At 52.2% G+C, this 13868-nt stretch overlaps 1 protein-coding gene across 10 annotated transcripts in view; it reads left to right on the forward strand.

Annotated features, from left to right (window-relative positions):
* Positions 1-9539, forward strand: part of ELFN1 (extracellular leucine rich repeat and fibronectin type III domain containing 1) — a 73000-nt gene extending 63461 nt beyond the window's left edge. For 6 of the 10 annotated variants that reach the window (XM_077907532.1, XM_077907534.1, XM_077907533.1 and 3 more), the window contains exon 3: positions 824-9539. In XM_077907532.1, coding sequence (XP_077763658.1) covers positions 1113-3587 — 2475 coding nt within the window. In that variant the 5' untranslated portion in view covers positions 824-1112 and the 3' untranslated portion in view covers positions 3588-9539. Of the gene's footprint in view, positions 1-190; positions 584-823 lie in introns of all 10 variants that reach the window. The other 4 variants (XR_013385260.1, XR_013385259.1, XR_013385258.1 and 1 more) reach the window with 4 other exon arrangements.
* The last annotated feature ends 4329 nt before the right edge of the window (positions 9540-13868 follow it).

The raw sequence follows: 13868 nt of genomic DNA on the forward strand, positions 1-13868 counted from the left end.
GGACACGGGCGGGGGAGAGGGCCCAGCCTGGGGATGCCCAGGGGCCAGCGGGGCTGGGGGCGCCAGCACCTCACATCGTGTACTTGGGAGCTGGCTGGCAGGGCTGGGAGGGCTCGGTCCTCGCCTGAGCCTGGGCAGGGGTTTGGGGGGTGCCTGGAAGATTCCTGGCAGAGGTGCTCCTTCCTTCCAGGCCTTTCTGCCAAGATCTAGGCACTGGAGGGGTGGTGACAGCCTCCAGTCCTCAGGGACCATCCAGCTGGCTAATTTGGGGACATGAGGACCAGAGAGGAGTGATGTGCCCCTGGTGAGAGGGCTCAGGCCCAGAACCTAGCCGTCCTCGGTGCCCAGCTGCCTCCCTGCACCTCCCTGCAGAGGAGCCTGAGGCGACCGGACCTGAGGGCTCTGGAAGGATTTGCATCCTGCCAGCTGAGGACCCTTGAGCCGGGGCTCAAAGCACCCTCTGCAGGCGGCCGTTGAGTGCTCCCGGGAGAGGATGTCCTGTCTTCCATCACCTGAGGGGCCCTGAGCCAGGCACACGGTTCTTGGTTCCCGGAGCCACCATCACTTTGAGCTGGGCCAAGCGGTGAGGTTTTGTCCACTCCGAGAGGAACGGAGGTAGGGCCCAGGGAGGGCTTAGGACTGGGGCTTCTCTCCACTGTCCTTCCTCAAGCACAACCCCTACTGAGCACCTCAGTCACCCTGCTTCATCCCAGCATCCCACGGGCTCCCCGAATGCGCCTCCTTGTTTGACCGGGAAGCTCGGCTGGGCCTGGCGCGGGGCCACAGCATCTCCTGACTGCTTTCCTTTTCTGTCTTGCCACAGGACCACGGAGCTGGAGGCGCAAGGTGAAGCTGTCGGGACGCTCAGGCCGATGGGGGAGGAAGCCAGGGCCTCGACAGGACGCGGGCAGATGATCAGGGGCGTCTGGCAGTGAGGGAGGCGGCCCGCTCCCAGCACCCGCGCCACGCCACCATGCGGTCTGGGACAGGACGCCCCTGAGAGCGCACGCACCCTCCCCTCCCACCCCTCGGTCCCTCTGGGGGCTGCCGCCCAGCCTCCCACCCAGTCCCCCTGGGCAGGCAAAGCGGGGTCTCCCGCGAAGGCGGTCCCCATGGCCGGGTGCCGGTGGGGCGTGCTGTGGGTGTGCATGGCGGCGGCCACCCTGCTGCACGCGGGCGGGCTGGCCCACGGCGACTGCTGGCTGATTGAGGGCGACAAGGGCTTCGTGTGGCTGGCCATCTGCAGCCAGAACCAGCCGCCGTATGAGGCCATCCCGCAGCAGATCAACAACACCATTGTGGACCTGCGGCTCAACGAGAACCGCATCCGCAGCGTGCAGTACGCCTCACTGAGCCGCTTCGGCAACCTCACGTACCTCAACCTCACCAAGAACGAGATCGCCTACATCGAGGACGGAGCCTTCTCGGGCCAGTTCAACCTGCAGGTGCTACAGCTGGGTTACAACCGGCTGCGCAACCTGACGGAGGGCGTGCTGCGTGGGCTGAGCAAGCTGGAGTACCTGTACCTGCAGGCCAACCTCATCGAGGTGGTCACGCCCAGCGCCTTCTGGGAGTGCCCCAACATCATCAACATCGACCTGTCCATGAACCGCATCCAGCGGCTGCACAGCGCCACCTTCGCCGGCCTGGCCAAGCTGTCCGTGTGCGAGCTCTACAGCAACCCGTTCTACTGCTCGTGCGAGCTCCTGGGCTTCCTGCGCTGGCTGGCGGCCTTCACCAACGCCACGCAGACCTATGACCGCATGCAGTGCGAGTCGCCGCCGCTCTACTCCGGCTACTTCCTCCTGGGCCAGGGCCGCCACGGCCAGCGCAGCATCCTCAGCAAGCTGCAGTCCGTGTGCACCGACGGATCCTACGTGGCCGAGCCGCACCCGGTGCCTGGACGTCTGCCCCCTGGCCGCTCGCCACCCCCGCCGCCACCGCCACCACCGCCAGAGCCCAGTGAGGCCCCGTGTGCCGATGACGAATGCTTCTCCGGCGACGGCACCACGCCGCTGGTGGCACTGCCCACACTGGCCCCCCAGGCCGAGGCGCGGCCACTCATGAAGGTGAAGCAGCTGACCCAGAACTCCGCCACCATCATGGTGCAGCTGCCCAGCCCGTTCACCCGCATGTACACTCTGGAGCACTTCAACAACAGCCGCTCATCCACCGTGTCCAGGCTGACCAAGCCGCAGGAGGAGATCCGCCTCACCAACCTGTACACGCTCACCAACTACACCTACTGTGTGGTGTCCACCAGCTCCGGGCTGCACCACAACCACACCTGCCTTACCATCGGCCTGCCCAAGCCGCCCAGCCCGCCGGGCCCCGTGCCTAGCCCGTCCACGGCCACCCACTACATCATGACCATCCTGGGGTGTCTCTTCGGCATGGTGCTGGTGCTTGGTGCCGTCTACTACTGCCTGCGCCGGCGGAGGCGCCAGGAGGAGAAGCACAAGAAGGCGGCTGCGGCTGGCAGCCTGAAGAAAACCATCATTGAGCTCAAGTACGGGCCCGAGATGGAGGCACCCGGCCTGGCCCCACTGTCCCAGGGCCCGCTGCTGGGCCCCGAGGCGGTGACCCGCATCCCATACTTGCCAGCGACCGCCAGCGAGGTGGAGCAGTACAAGCTGGTGGAGAGTGGCGAGACGCCCAAGGCCAGCAAGGGCAACTACATGGAGGTACGCACGGGTGACCAGGCGGAGCGCAGGGACTGCGAGCTGGGCCGGCCCGGCCCCGACAGCCAGAGCTCGGTGGCCGAAATCTCCACCATCGCCAAGGAGGTGGACAAGGTCAACCAGATCATCAACAACTGCATCGATGCGCTCAAGTCTGAGGCCACCTCCTTCCAGGGCGGCAAGTCTGGGGCCGTGTCCGCGGCCGAGCCGCAGCTGGTGCTGCTGTCGGAGCCGCTGGCCGGCAAGCACGGCTTCCTGTCCCCGGTCTACAAGGACGCCTTCGGCCACGGCCTGCAGCGGCACCATAGCGTGGAGGCGGCCACCGGCCCACCGCGCGCCAGCACCTCGTCCAGCGGCTCCGTGCGCAGCCCGCGAGCCTTCTGCGCCGAGGCCACCGGCACGCACAAGGCCGCCGCCACTGAGGCCAAGTACATCGAGAAGAGCTCACCCGCGACCGACGCCATCCTCACTGTGACGCCCGCGGCCGCTGTGCTGCGGGCTGAGGCCGAGAAGGGCCGCCACTACGGCGAGCACCGGCACTCGTACCCCGGCTCCCACCCCGCCGAGCCGCCCGCGCCCCCCGCCCCCCCGCCCCATGATAGCCTGGGTGGCCGCAAGGCCTCCATCCTGGAGCCGCTGACCCGGCCGCGCCCCCGTGACCTGGCCTACTCACAGCTGTCCCCGCAGTACCACAACCTGAGCTACTCTTCCAGCCCCGAGTACACCTGCAGGGCCTCCCAGAGCATCTGGGAGCGCTTCAGACTGAGCCGCCGGCGGCACAAGGACGACGAGGAGTTCATGGCGGCCGGCCACGCCCTGCGCAAGAAGGTTCAGTTCGCCAAAGACGAGGACCTACACGACATCCTGGACTACTGGAAGGGCGTGTCAGCGCAGCACAAGTCCTGAGCCCGCGGCCGGCGCCCGCCCCGCACCTTCCCCGGAACTCGTGACGCCCACGGGACCAAAAAGGACACAAGACCCACTGCAGCTATTCGTAACCCAGAGACTCCCACGCAATGCCACACACACACACACACACACACGTGCACACATGCACAGAGACGCACGCACACGTGCATACACATGTGCCCACATACACATGTGTGCACCCGTGCAGACGCACAGACATGCGCACATGCACATACACGTGCACACACAGACACAAACACGCTTATAGACATGCGTGTGCACACAGACATGCACACAGCCAGTGTGGAAGCCTGGGACCCGCAGAGAGAGTGGGGAGGGGGCGACGCTGCCAGTCACAACACAAGATGAGCCGCGGCCTCCACACACACACTGGGTGCGCGCACGCACACACACACACACACACACACACACACACACCAGGGACTTGAGAAAACTGTGTTTGGGGTTGGGGGTGGGGGAGGGGACTTTTTTTTCATTATCTTTCCTCTATGATTCTTCTCTGCCTTCTTTATCTTCCTCTCTGTCTTTATTTTCTTCCTTTTTTAAAAGAAAAAAAATAATAAAAGTAAAGTTCTCTTAAAGACATAAAATACCAGATGTGGGAGGTGTGGCCACGTGGCCGCCGGGCTCCCCTCCACGATTGCCTCGTCCTGGTTTGCTGTGGATTTTCTCCTCAGTCCATCATTTTGCTGCCAGCTCCGGAGGCCACCAGAGGGGCAGAGCGAATGCAGGCAGTCCGGTGGCCCCCGGGACCTGCCTGGAGCCCTGCAGGGCGTGAGGGGCATGGGGAGGGCTGTGGCTGGAAGGGGCGTGGGCTGGGAGCATGTGCTCCATCCCCGTCCCCGCTGTACACTGTCGTCGTCTCATTGTACAGAAAAATATTTCTATATTTGCAATGTTTGCTGTAAAACGAGAAAGAGACTATGTCTACTAAAAAAAAAAAAAAATCTGCAAAGGGAAAAACCCAAATGCTTGTACTGGGTTTTTACTATGGGATTTAGAGAAAGATTTGGGGTGCTTTTATATGCTGTTTAGTGGTAGTTTTATTGATTTTGGCCTTGGGTCGGGGCTGGGGTTACAAGTAGGGTCACCACTGAGCCCTCCTCCCAGGAGAATAGGAGTGACCCCTGGAGACCACGAGCAGGGCCGTGATGGGAGGGGGACCTGAGATTCCGCATCGGGCTGGAGCACGTGTGGAGGCTGTGCAGACGGGGCAGGAGGGAGCTAGGGCCATGTGTCTGAGGTGCGTGTGCCCAGGCTGGAAGCCGCGTGGGCGTGAGTGGACAGCCAGAGGTGACCGGTGACCCGGGTGGCTTTGCAGGTGAGTGGGAGCGAGCGGAAGAGGGTGGGAGGGTGAGTCAGCGTCGGGGTGAGCCAGCCTCTGAGCCCCATAGCTGGACCCATGGACTGCTGCACACGCACCCCACCCTCCCTGGTGTGAGTGGGCGAGCGAGTCAAGTGCATGTATGAGCCCCATCAGACTATTCACGTGCCAAAGAAAAGTCCCTCTCCATGGCTGGCGCCAGTGCTGCTTGCCACCGAGGCCACGGGCTCCCTCCTGCCTGACCCTCAGGAGCTAGAGCAGGGCCCTCGTGCCCAGCCCCAGCCCTGGGTCCCACAGAGCCACCTTCTCGCAGGGGGGAGAGAGGGGAGGCTCCCTCTCCCAGCCCTGGGGCTGCCCTACCCCCATCTCCCCACCACCACTGGCCTGGCGACCCAGGCCTTCCCTGCTCCTTCTTAAGGCCCCTGCCCCACCCTCTCTGCCAAGCGCAAACCCAGACTAAACTAACAAAGACCCAAGAAGGCATGAAGGGGTGATGCTGGAACTAGACCCCAGAGGCAATGGGGGCCCCGGGAGACATCGGGGCAGGGAGCAGAGATAGAAGCAGGTTTTCAGGGTCCGGCAGGTCAGCAGGAAAGGACGCAGGGCTGGGAACAGCCATGAGACCAGCAGCCTCTGCTTGTATACCTCCAGTGATAGGGAGGTCACCCCTCTCTAAATAGCTGTTTCTAGGTCCCTCCCTGAGATGGAGGGGAAACCAGTGGCTTCCCACAGGGCCTGGCTCCGATTCCCCTGCCTCAGGGGCCATATAGCACTCTGGACAGGGCCAGTCTGCCTCCCACCTGGTCCTGACCTCTGTGCTCAACGACCCCATTAGTGTTCTGCAAACGAGGCTCACGTGGGTGGGCCCTGAGTGGCCCTGCTCCAACTGGGCCCCTCCAAAGTGGGTTATCTCTGGGGACTCTGTAGGCCTCCTCCTTACTGCCTGCCCCCATAGGCCCCAGGCTGCCCCAGCCCTGGGTAGCTCCTCACTCTCTGCCAGGAGTCCTGGGAGGACAGCCCAGGGAAGCCTGGTGACTGGAGTGTGGGACCAGGGTAGTGGGGGCAGGAATGGACAAAGAGTGGGGAGATCCACAGAGGGGCCTGCCTGGCCCAAGATCACGGAGTAACGTGGGACAGTCCTGGCCGGGGGACAGAGTGGAGCCAGGCCTCAGCCAGCTGCTCGCTGTCACTGAGAAGATAAAATTGGCTATTTATAGGGAATTAGAAAACAACTGGCACAAAATGGAGGTGCGTGCCCTGGGCAGGTAGGGCAGCTGGCCAGACAGGCCAGGTGTGAGAGGGACACGTCACCACCAAGAGCACTGCCACTGAGCAGGAGCCCAAGGGGAGGGGGCAGCCAAGAAGCCCATTCCAGAAGCTCAGACCTCCCCAGGAACACCCAGGGCCAGACAGAGGTGGCCATATGTCCACTGCCAGGCCGATGCCAGGCCGATCCCCAGATGCATGTGTCACCATGCCCTTGTTTGAAAGAGGTCATAGTGGAGTCGACAAGATTAGACAGCATGAGAGGAGACACCTAATGTGTGCAGAGCTCAGTGCCAAGCACTGTTGGAGCCCAGAGAGAGATCCAACCGTGCCCCCGGCCTTGAGGAGCTCATGGCCATCAAGGCACCCAACGCAGAGGCAGGTAACCCAACTCAGGGTGGCGCGAGACCCAGGAAGCCCAATGAAGCATGGGAACCCCTGCATGGGAAGAACCTGGAAGGCTTCCTGAAAGGGGTAAGAGAACCACAGTGAGGAAAGGGTGGAGGCTACCAAATCAAGAGAGCTCAGCGTCCTCGTGGGCTCAGGACTGAGCTCTGAGTGCAGAATAAAGACCTGCAAGCTGAGCTCTGCCCTGTGTCTGGGATCAGGGCTTGGTGTCCCCGAGGCAGCCTCAAAGGGCAGCGCTTGGTTGGTCGGGTGATGGAGTTCAGAGGCCAAAACCGGAGGCTCAAGCCCAGGTTCTTTTTTTTTTTTTTTTTTTTAAGATTTTATTTATTCATTCATGAGAGACACAGAGAGCAAGAGAGGCAGAGACACAGGCAGAGGGAGAAGCAGGGTCCATGCAGGGAGCCCGTCGCAGGACTCAATTCCTGGACTCCAGGATCATGACCTGAGCCAAAGGGAGGCGCTTAACCGCCGAGCCACCCAGGTGTCTCACAAACCCAGGTTCTGCCTCTCATGACCGTGTGACCACACCAAGTCATCTGTGCATCCAGCAGGAATGCTGACACCTGCCCCTCCTCTACCATGCTGGGTCCCTGCAAAGGGCAAATGGCACATGGGGCCCTACTAGTCGCATACCAGTTCTCCCCAGGCACAACAGCGCCGCATTGCAAAGCAGCATTATTGCATCATACACCTGGGTGGTTGGCTAGGTGGTTCTGCTGACCGCGGTCAGCTCACCTGTGGACCTGGGGGTGGCTGGTGGGGACAGGGTGGCAAATGACATGGACACGGCAGGGAGAGCTGAAGAATTAGCTTCATCTGAGAACAGTGGCCAAGTGTGTGGCCAGGCACCATTGTTCTCCCTCACCAGGGCAGACCTCAGAGCAGAGACAGCAGCATGTCCAAGGCAGGTATTCCCGAGGTTCCATTCATTCTTTCGTTCAACATACAATTACAGGGCGCCTACTGTGTACGACGTGCTAGATATGGCAATGAGACCTGTCCCCTCCTTTGAGAGTGAATCAGTCACAGTCCTAACAGGAAAGAGGTGACACTCCACAATAGAATAAATCAGGGGGTGTCTACGAAGGGACAATTTCTGGGGAGAGGGTGGAGGGGACCTGCACAAGATACCAGTAGCCACTATGGAAGCACAGGGTGGCCCATGGGGATGAAGGAGAAGCCAAGGGATGAAGACTTGTGCAGAGACCCGCCAGGGACCTGGGGAGGGGCCTCCAGTGGAGGACCACCAGCCTGAGGTGACACCGTGGGAGGGAACACGGGCATGTGTCCACCTCACCTTTCTCTCTCCTGTGCAGCTCCCCCTTGGCCAAGTGGCCAGGAAACCAGGATGAAGAGAGCCCAGGGATGGAGTCCATGCAGGTCTGCCATGGAGGGAGCAGGGAAGGATGCAGGGGAAGGAGGGGGTGAATGAGAGAGGTGACCACTGACCTGCCAGCCCAGCAGCAGTGACGAGGTGCCAGGGAGGACAGAGGAGACTGTCACTGCTCTCACGGTTGAGGGAGACTTCTCAGGGAAGCCAAGACTTCAAAGGACAAACAGGAGGTAGGCTCCGGACCTCATGCGTCCCTGAGGGACAGGAAGGTGCCGCTGGGGCTCAGCAGCTGGGGCTGGGGCCGCTGGGACCAGGCAGGTTGGCTGAGCCAGGATGGGAAGGCATAAAGCAATGAGAGTCAGGCTGTGGGCAGTGGGGGGCCATTGATGGCATTTTCTAGAATAACAACCTCTACTGATTTTTTTTCTTATCTCAAAAGTAATCCTTTTATTACATAAACTTTAGAAAACAACCATAAAGAAGCAAAGAACAATCACCATCTCGCCACCCCAAGATAAGCCACGGGTCACGGTTTGGTATGTGTCTTTCTAGTTCCTCTTCTCTACAAATGCAGCAGGCCCGGGGTTTGCACACCATCACCAATTGTGCTGAGAAGCATTCCCTTGCTTTCTGTAAAGCGTGCCTCCCTCTGGAGCCTCTGTCCTCCTCGAGAGTGTAAAGGGCGTGGCTCAGAGAGATGGGAGCCATGCCAGGATGTTTGCAGGGTCTAGTAGAGACGATGATATGTGCAGGAGAGAGGGATTGCCGATCGTGGTTCAGTAAGAAGGAATGAGGCTTATTGCTTAATGGGGTGGATGGTCTTCACTAGCACCATGGACAGTTCACCCATCTGCCAGGGGTGAATATGGGGTGGGGGCTTGAGGGAGGTCTCCTTTGCTCACACCACACATCCATAGCACCTCTCCTCACTCCACTGCATGGCCTTCTTGTTTTACTTTTTGGGAGTTTTGTGGGGTTTTTTTTTGTATTTCAATTTTTCAATATGAAACGATTATAGGGCGATCGGAAGTAGTACATCGTCTCCCAGCTCCCCCACTCCCCAGTGCTAATCTCTAACTGTAGTACAGCATCAAAACCAGGAAGGTGTTTTGTCCATGGGTACGATTATGTCCACCAGGCTACAGATCCGGTTCTGTATTAATTCAGCATTAACCAGCTTTCTCATGCACTCATGTGCGTGTGTGGTCTGCAAATTTCTCCCGTTGTATATGGATTTGTGTAATCACCACCACGGTCAAGATACAGAACTACTCCTATAGTTCTCTCCCACAGGTGGCCTCCAACTCCATCCCTGTCCCCTGGCACCACTAATCTGTTCATTTCTGTCATTTTTAGAATGTTATATAAATGGGATCATACACTATGTAACCGTTGGATATTGGTTCTTTCACTGAGCATAAGGCCTTTGAGATCCATCCGGTTCACGCATGTATTTGGTATGTTCCTTCTTATTGCTGAGTAGTATTCCATTGTATAGATGATATGCAAAGTTTGTTTGACCGTTCACCTACTGGAGGATACTTGGGTTGTTTCCAATTTGGGGCTATTACAAATAAAGCTGCTATGAAAATCTGTGTATGGGTTTTGGTGTGAACTGAAATTTTCATTTCTCTGGGATAAATGTTCAGGAGTGCAATTGCCTGGCTGACTGGGAAGTGCCTGGTTCCCGTGAGGAACTGGTCACCTGTTTTCCAGAGTGGCTGTGTCACTTTATGCTTTCATTTCGATTCCCGAGATATAATTTCTCCACACCCTCGCCAACAGTTGGTATTATTGTTATTTTAAAATTTTTTATTTTGGTTGTTCTAATAATAGATAGTAACATCTCATTGTGGTTTTATTATTTTTAAAAATATATATTTTTTTATTTATTTGAGAGAGAGCGCACAGGAGAGCATAAATGGGAGTGGGGGCAGGGGCAAAGGGAGAGGGATAAGCAGACTCCTCGCTAAACAGGGAGCCCAATATGGGGCTCGATCCCAGGACCCCGGGATCACTACCCTGGGATCACGACCCGAGTAGGAGGCAGATGCTTAACCAACTGAGCCACACAGGCACCCCTCATTGTGGTTTTAATTCACATGTCCCTGATGTCATGTTGTTGAACATCTTCTTATTGCCATTAGTATCTCTTCCTTGAAGAAATACTTCCTGATCTTTGACCCATCTTATGAATTTTCTGTTTGTTTTCACTGCTGAGTTTTGAGAGTTCTTTGCACTTTCTTGAAGATTTCTGTCAAATATGTGGTTTGCAACTATTTTTTTTCCCATCTGTAACTTGTCTTTTCCTCCTCTTCACAGGGTCACCCATCACACAAAAGTTTTAAATTTTTTGAAATTATTTATTGATTCTTAAAAATTTTTATGCTTTTGGTGTCCTACTTAAGAACTCTTGCCTGAATATGTTCTCTGGGTCCTGAATATGTTCTCTGTTTTTTTTTTAGAGTATTCATAGTTTTATTTTTTTTACTGTAAACCCATAGCCTATTTTCAACTAACATTTATATAAGATATGAAGTTTAAGCCAAAGTTCCTTTGGTGGGTTTGTTTGTTTGTTTTTTGTTTTTTGTTTTTTTTTGCCTATGAATGTCCAATTGCTATCATGCTATTTGTTGAAAAGACTATCACGCCTCCATCAAATGGCTTTTGCTCCTTCCTAAAAATTCAACAGGTGTACTGTGTGGGTCTCTTTCTGGGTTCTCCATTCTGTGTTTATCCCTCTACCAGCATCACCCTGTCTCAACTGCTGCAGCTATATAGTAAACATAACACTGAATATAGTGACTCTTCTCACTTCATTCTTTTTCAAAACTGTTTTAGCTATTCTAGTACCTTTGCTTTTCCACATAAATTTTAGAATAAGCTTGTTTATCTCTATAAAAACTCTTACTTGGATTTTAACAGAAATTGTGAAAAACCTATAGATAAATTCAGGGAGAACAGCCATCATTCTTATGTTGATTCTTCCAATTCATAAACATGGTATGCTGTTCCAGTTCTTTGAATATCTTACTATTTTCGATCACTATTTTGTAATTTTCAGCATACAGATTTTGCACTTGTTTTGTTAGATTTATACCTATTTTTTCTTTTTAGAAATTATGAATGTTGCTGTTTTAAATTTCAGTTTCCACATGTTTGTTGCTAGTATTTAGTAACATGATTGATTTTTGTGTTGATCTTGTTCACTGCAACCTTGCCGACCTCACTTTTAGGAATGTCTCTTTATGAGTCTGATTTTTTTTCCTCTGAACTCTACATTATATGGCAGTAATATATCCAATCCATGCATTTTAAGTTAAGAGTTGCATTCATTATCTTTTATCATTCTTTTACTTTCAACTTATCTATATAGTTACATTTGAAGTGGACCTGGAGGCAGCATATAGCTGGGTAGCAGGTGTGTGTGTGTGTGTGTGTGGGTGTGTGTGTGTTAATCCACTCTTTCAATCTCAGTCTTTTAATTAATGTATTTAGACCATTTACATTTAAAGTAACTATTGATGTGTTAAGGTTAAGGCTGACATTTTAATATTTGTCTTCTGTTTGTTCCTTCTGTTTCTTGTTTTTCTGTTCCTGTTTCTTGCCTACCTATGGGTTACTTTAACCTTTATAATTTTTTTTCAATATGTAGTATTTTTAATATATCTCACTACATAGGTTTTTAATGCTGTATTATAAATATATCTATGTAACTTGACACAATCTACTGGTATCAAAATTTTTTTAAAAGATTTTATTTATTTATTCATGAGAAATACAGAACGAGAGAGAGAGAGAGAGAGAGGCAGAGACACAGGCAGAGGGAGAAGCAGGCTCCATGCAGGGAGACCAACACAGGGAGCCAAGGAAAATGAAGATACAGAGGAACATGTTCCAAATTAAAGTACAAGATAATACTTACAGAAAAGACCATAATGAAGTGGAGATTAGTGATTTAACTGCTAAGAAGTTCAAAATGATGGTCATAAAGATGCTCACCAAGATTAGGAGAAGAAAGGGGGATCCCTGGGTGGCTCAGTGGTTTAGCACCTGCCTTTGGCCCAGGGCGTGGTCCTGGAGTCCCGGGATCGAGTCCCACGTCGGGCTCCCTGCATGGAGCCTGCTTCTCCCTCTGCCTGTGTCTCTGCCTCTCTCTCTCTCTATCTCTCTCTCTCTATCATGAATAAATAAATAAAATCTTTAAAAAAAAAAGATTAGGAGAAGAATGGATGAACAAAGTCATAACTTCAATGAAGGGATAGAAAATATAAGAAAGTACCAAATAGAAGACATAGAACCCTGGAGTCCAAGAACTGAAATGAAAAATATAGTAAAGGGACCCAATAGCAGATGAGGCGAAGTGGAGGAAACTATCAGAAAACTCAAGGACAGAGCAGTGGAACTCACCAGATCAGAACAGATTGAAGAACAGATTGAACAACATTCCCATTAGGGGGCTTGCAGAAGGAAAAGAGAGAGAGAAAGGGACAGGAAAGATATTTGAAGAAATAATGACTGAAAATGTCTCTAAGTTGGGTAAGGAAACAGACATCCAGACAGAAGAAGCTGAAAAAGTTTGAAATAAGATGAGCCCAAAGAGACCCACACTAAGATTATAATCAAAGTGTCAAAAGTTTTTTTTTTTTTAAAGAGAGAATCTTAAAATCAGCAAGAAAAAACAACTTCTATGTACAAGGGAGCCCTTGTAAAACATTCACCAGATTTTTCAGCAGGAACTTTGCAGGCCAGAAGGCAGTGGCATCATATATTCAAGGTACTGAAAGAAAAAATGCTTCTAACCAAGAATATGCTATTCAGCAAAGTTGTTATTCAGAATTGAAGGAGGGATAGGCAAGCAAAAGCTAAAAGAATTAATCACTACTAGACCAGTCTTACAAGAAATGTTAAAGGAATTTTTTAAAGCTGAAACAAAGGGGTGCTAATTACTAACAGAAAAACATGTGAAAGCATAAGTTTCAAAATTCAGAATTAATGTGATGTTGCAAAGGTAGTGGGTTAATCACATATAAAGCTGGTATGAAGGTGAAAAGACAAAAGTTGTAAAGGATTAGCTACAATAATTTATTAAGAACACAAGATAGAAAGATGTAAATTGTGATATCAAAGACATAAAATGTGTGTGGGGGGGAGCAAAAATGTAGAGCTTTAGAATGCATTCAAACTTACACTATTATCAATTTAAAACAATTATAAGCATAAATTGTTTTACATACGTCTCATGGTATATCACAGCAAAAATCTATAGTAGATAAACAAAAAGAAAATGGTCTCTAAGCCTACTACAACAGGAAACAATCAAATCACAAAGAAAGAGAACAAGAGAAGAACAAAGGAACTATAAAACAGCCAGAAAGCAATGAACCAAATGACAATAAGTACCACCTATCAATACTTACTTTAAGTGTAAATTGATTAAATTCTCCACTAAAAAGACCTGAGTACCTGAATGGATAAAAAACAAAGAGAAGACCCCCCCCCCCAAGAACCATCTATACACTGCCTACAGGAGACTCATTTCAGATCTAAGGACACCCAGAGACTGAAAGTGAAGGGATAGAAAAAGATATTCCATATAAATGGAAACTGAAAGAAAGCTGGGGTATCTATACACAAAATAGACTTTAAAACAATGACTGTAATAAAAGCCAAAGAAGGGCACTATGTGATGATAAAGGGGTCAATCCAATAGGAGAATATAACATTTGTAAATATTCATTCACCCAACATAGGAGGAGCACATAAATATATAAAATAAATACTAAAAGACCTAAAGAGAGAAATAGACCTCTACCCAATAATAGTAGGGGACTTTGAATACGCTTACATCAAAGGATAGATCATTCAGACAGAAAGTCAATAAGGAAACATTGACTGGGAAATGTTGGCTAACATGTTAGACCAG

The sequence above is a fragment of the Canis aureus genome, chromosome 8, assembly GCF_053574225.1.
Source record: "Canis aureus isolate CA01 chromosome 8, VMU_Caureus_v.1.0, whole genome shotgun sequence".
Classification (NCBI taxonomy): domain Eukaryota; kingdom Metazoa; phylum Chordata; class Mammalia; order Carnivora; family Canidae; genus Canis; species Canis aureus.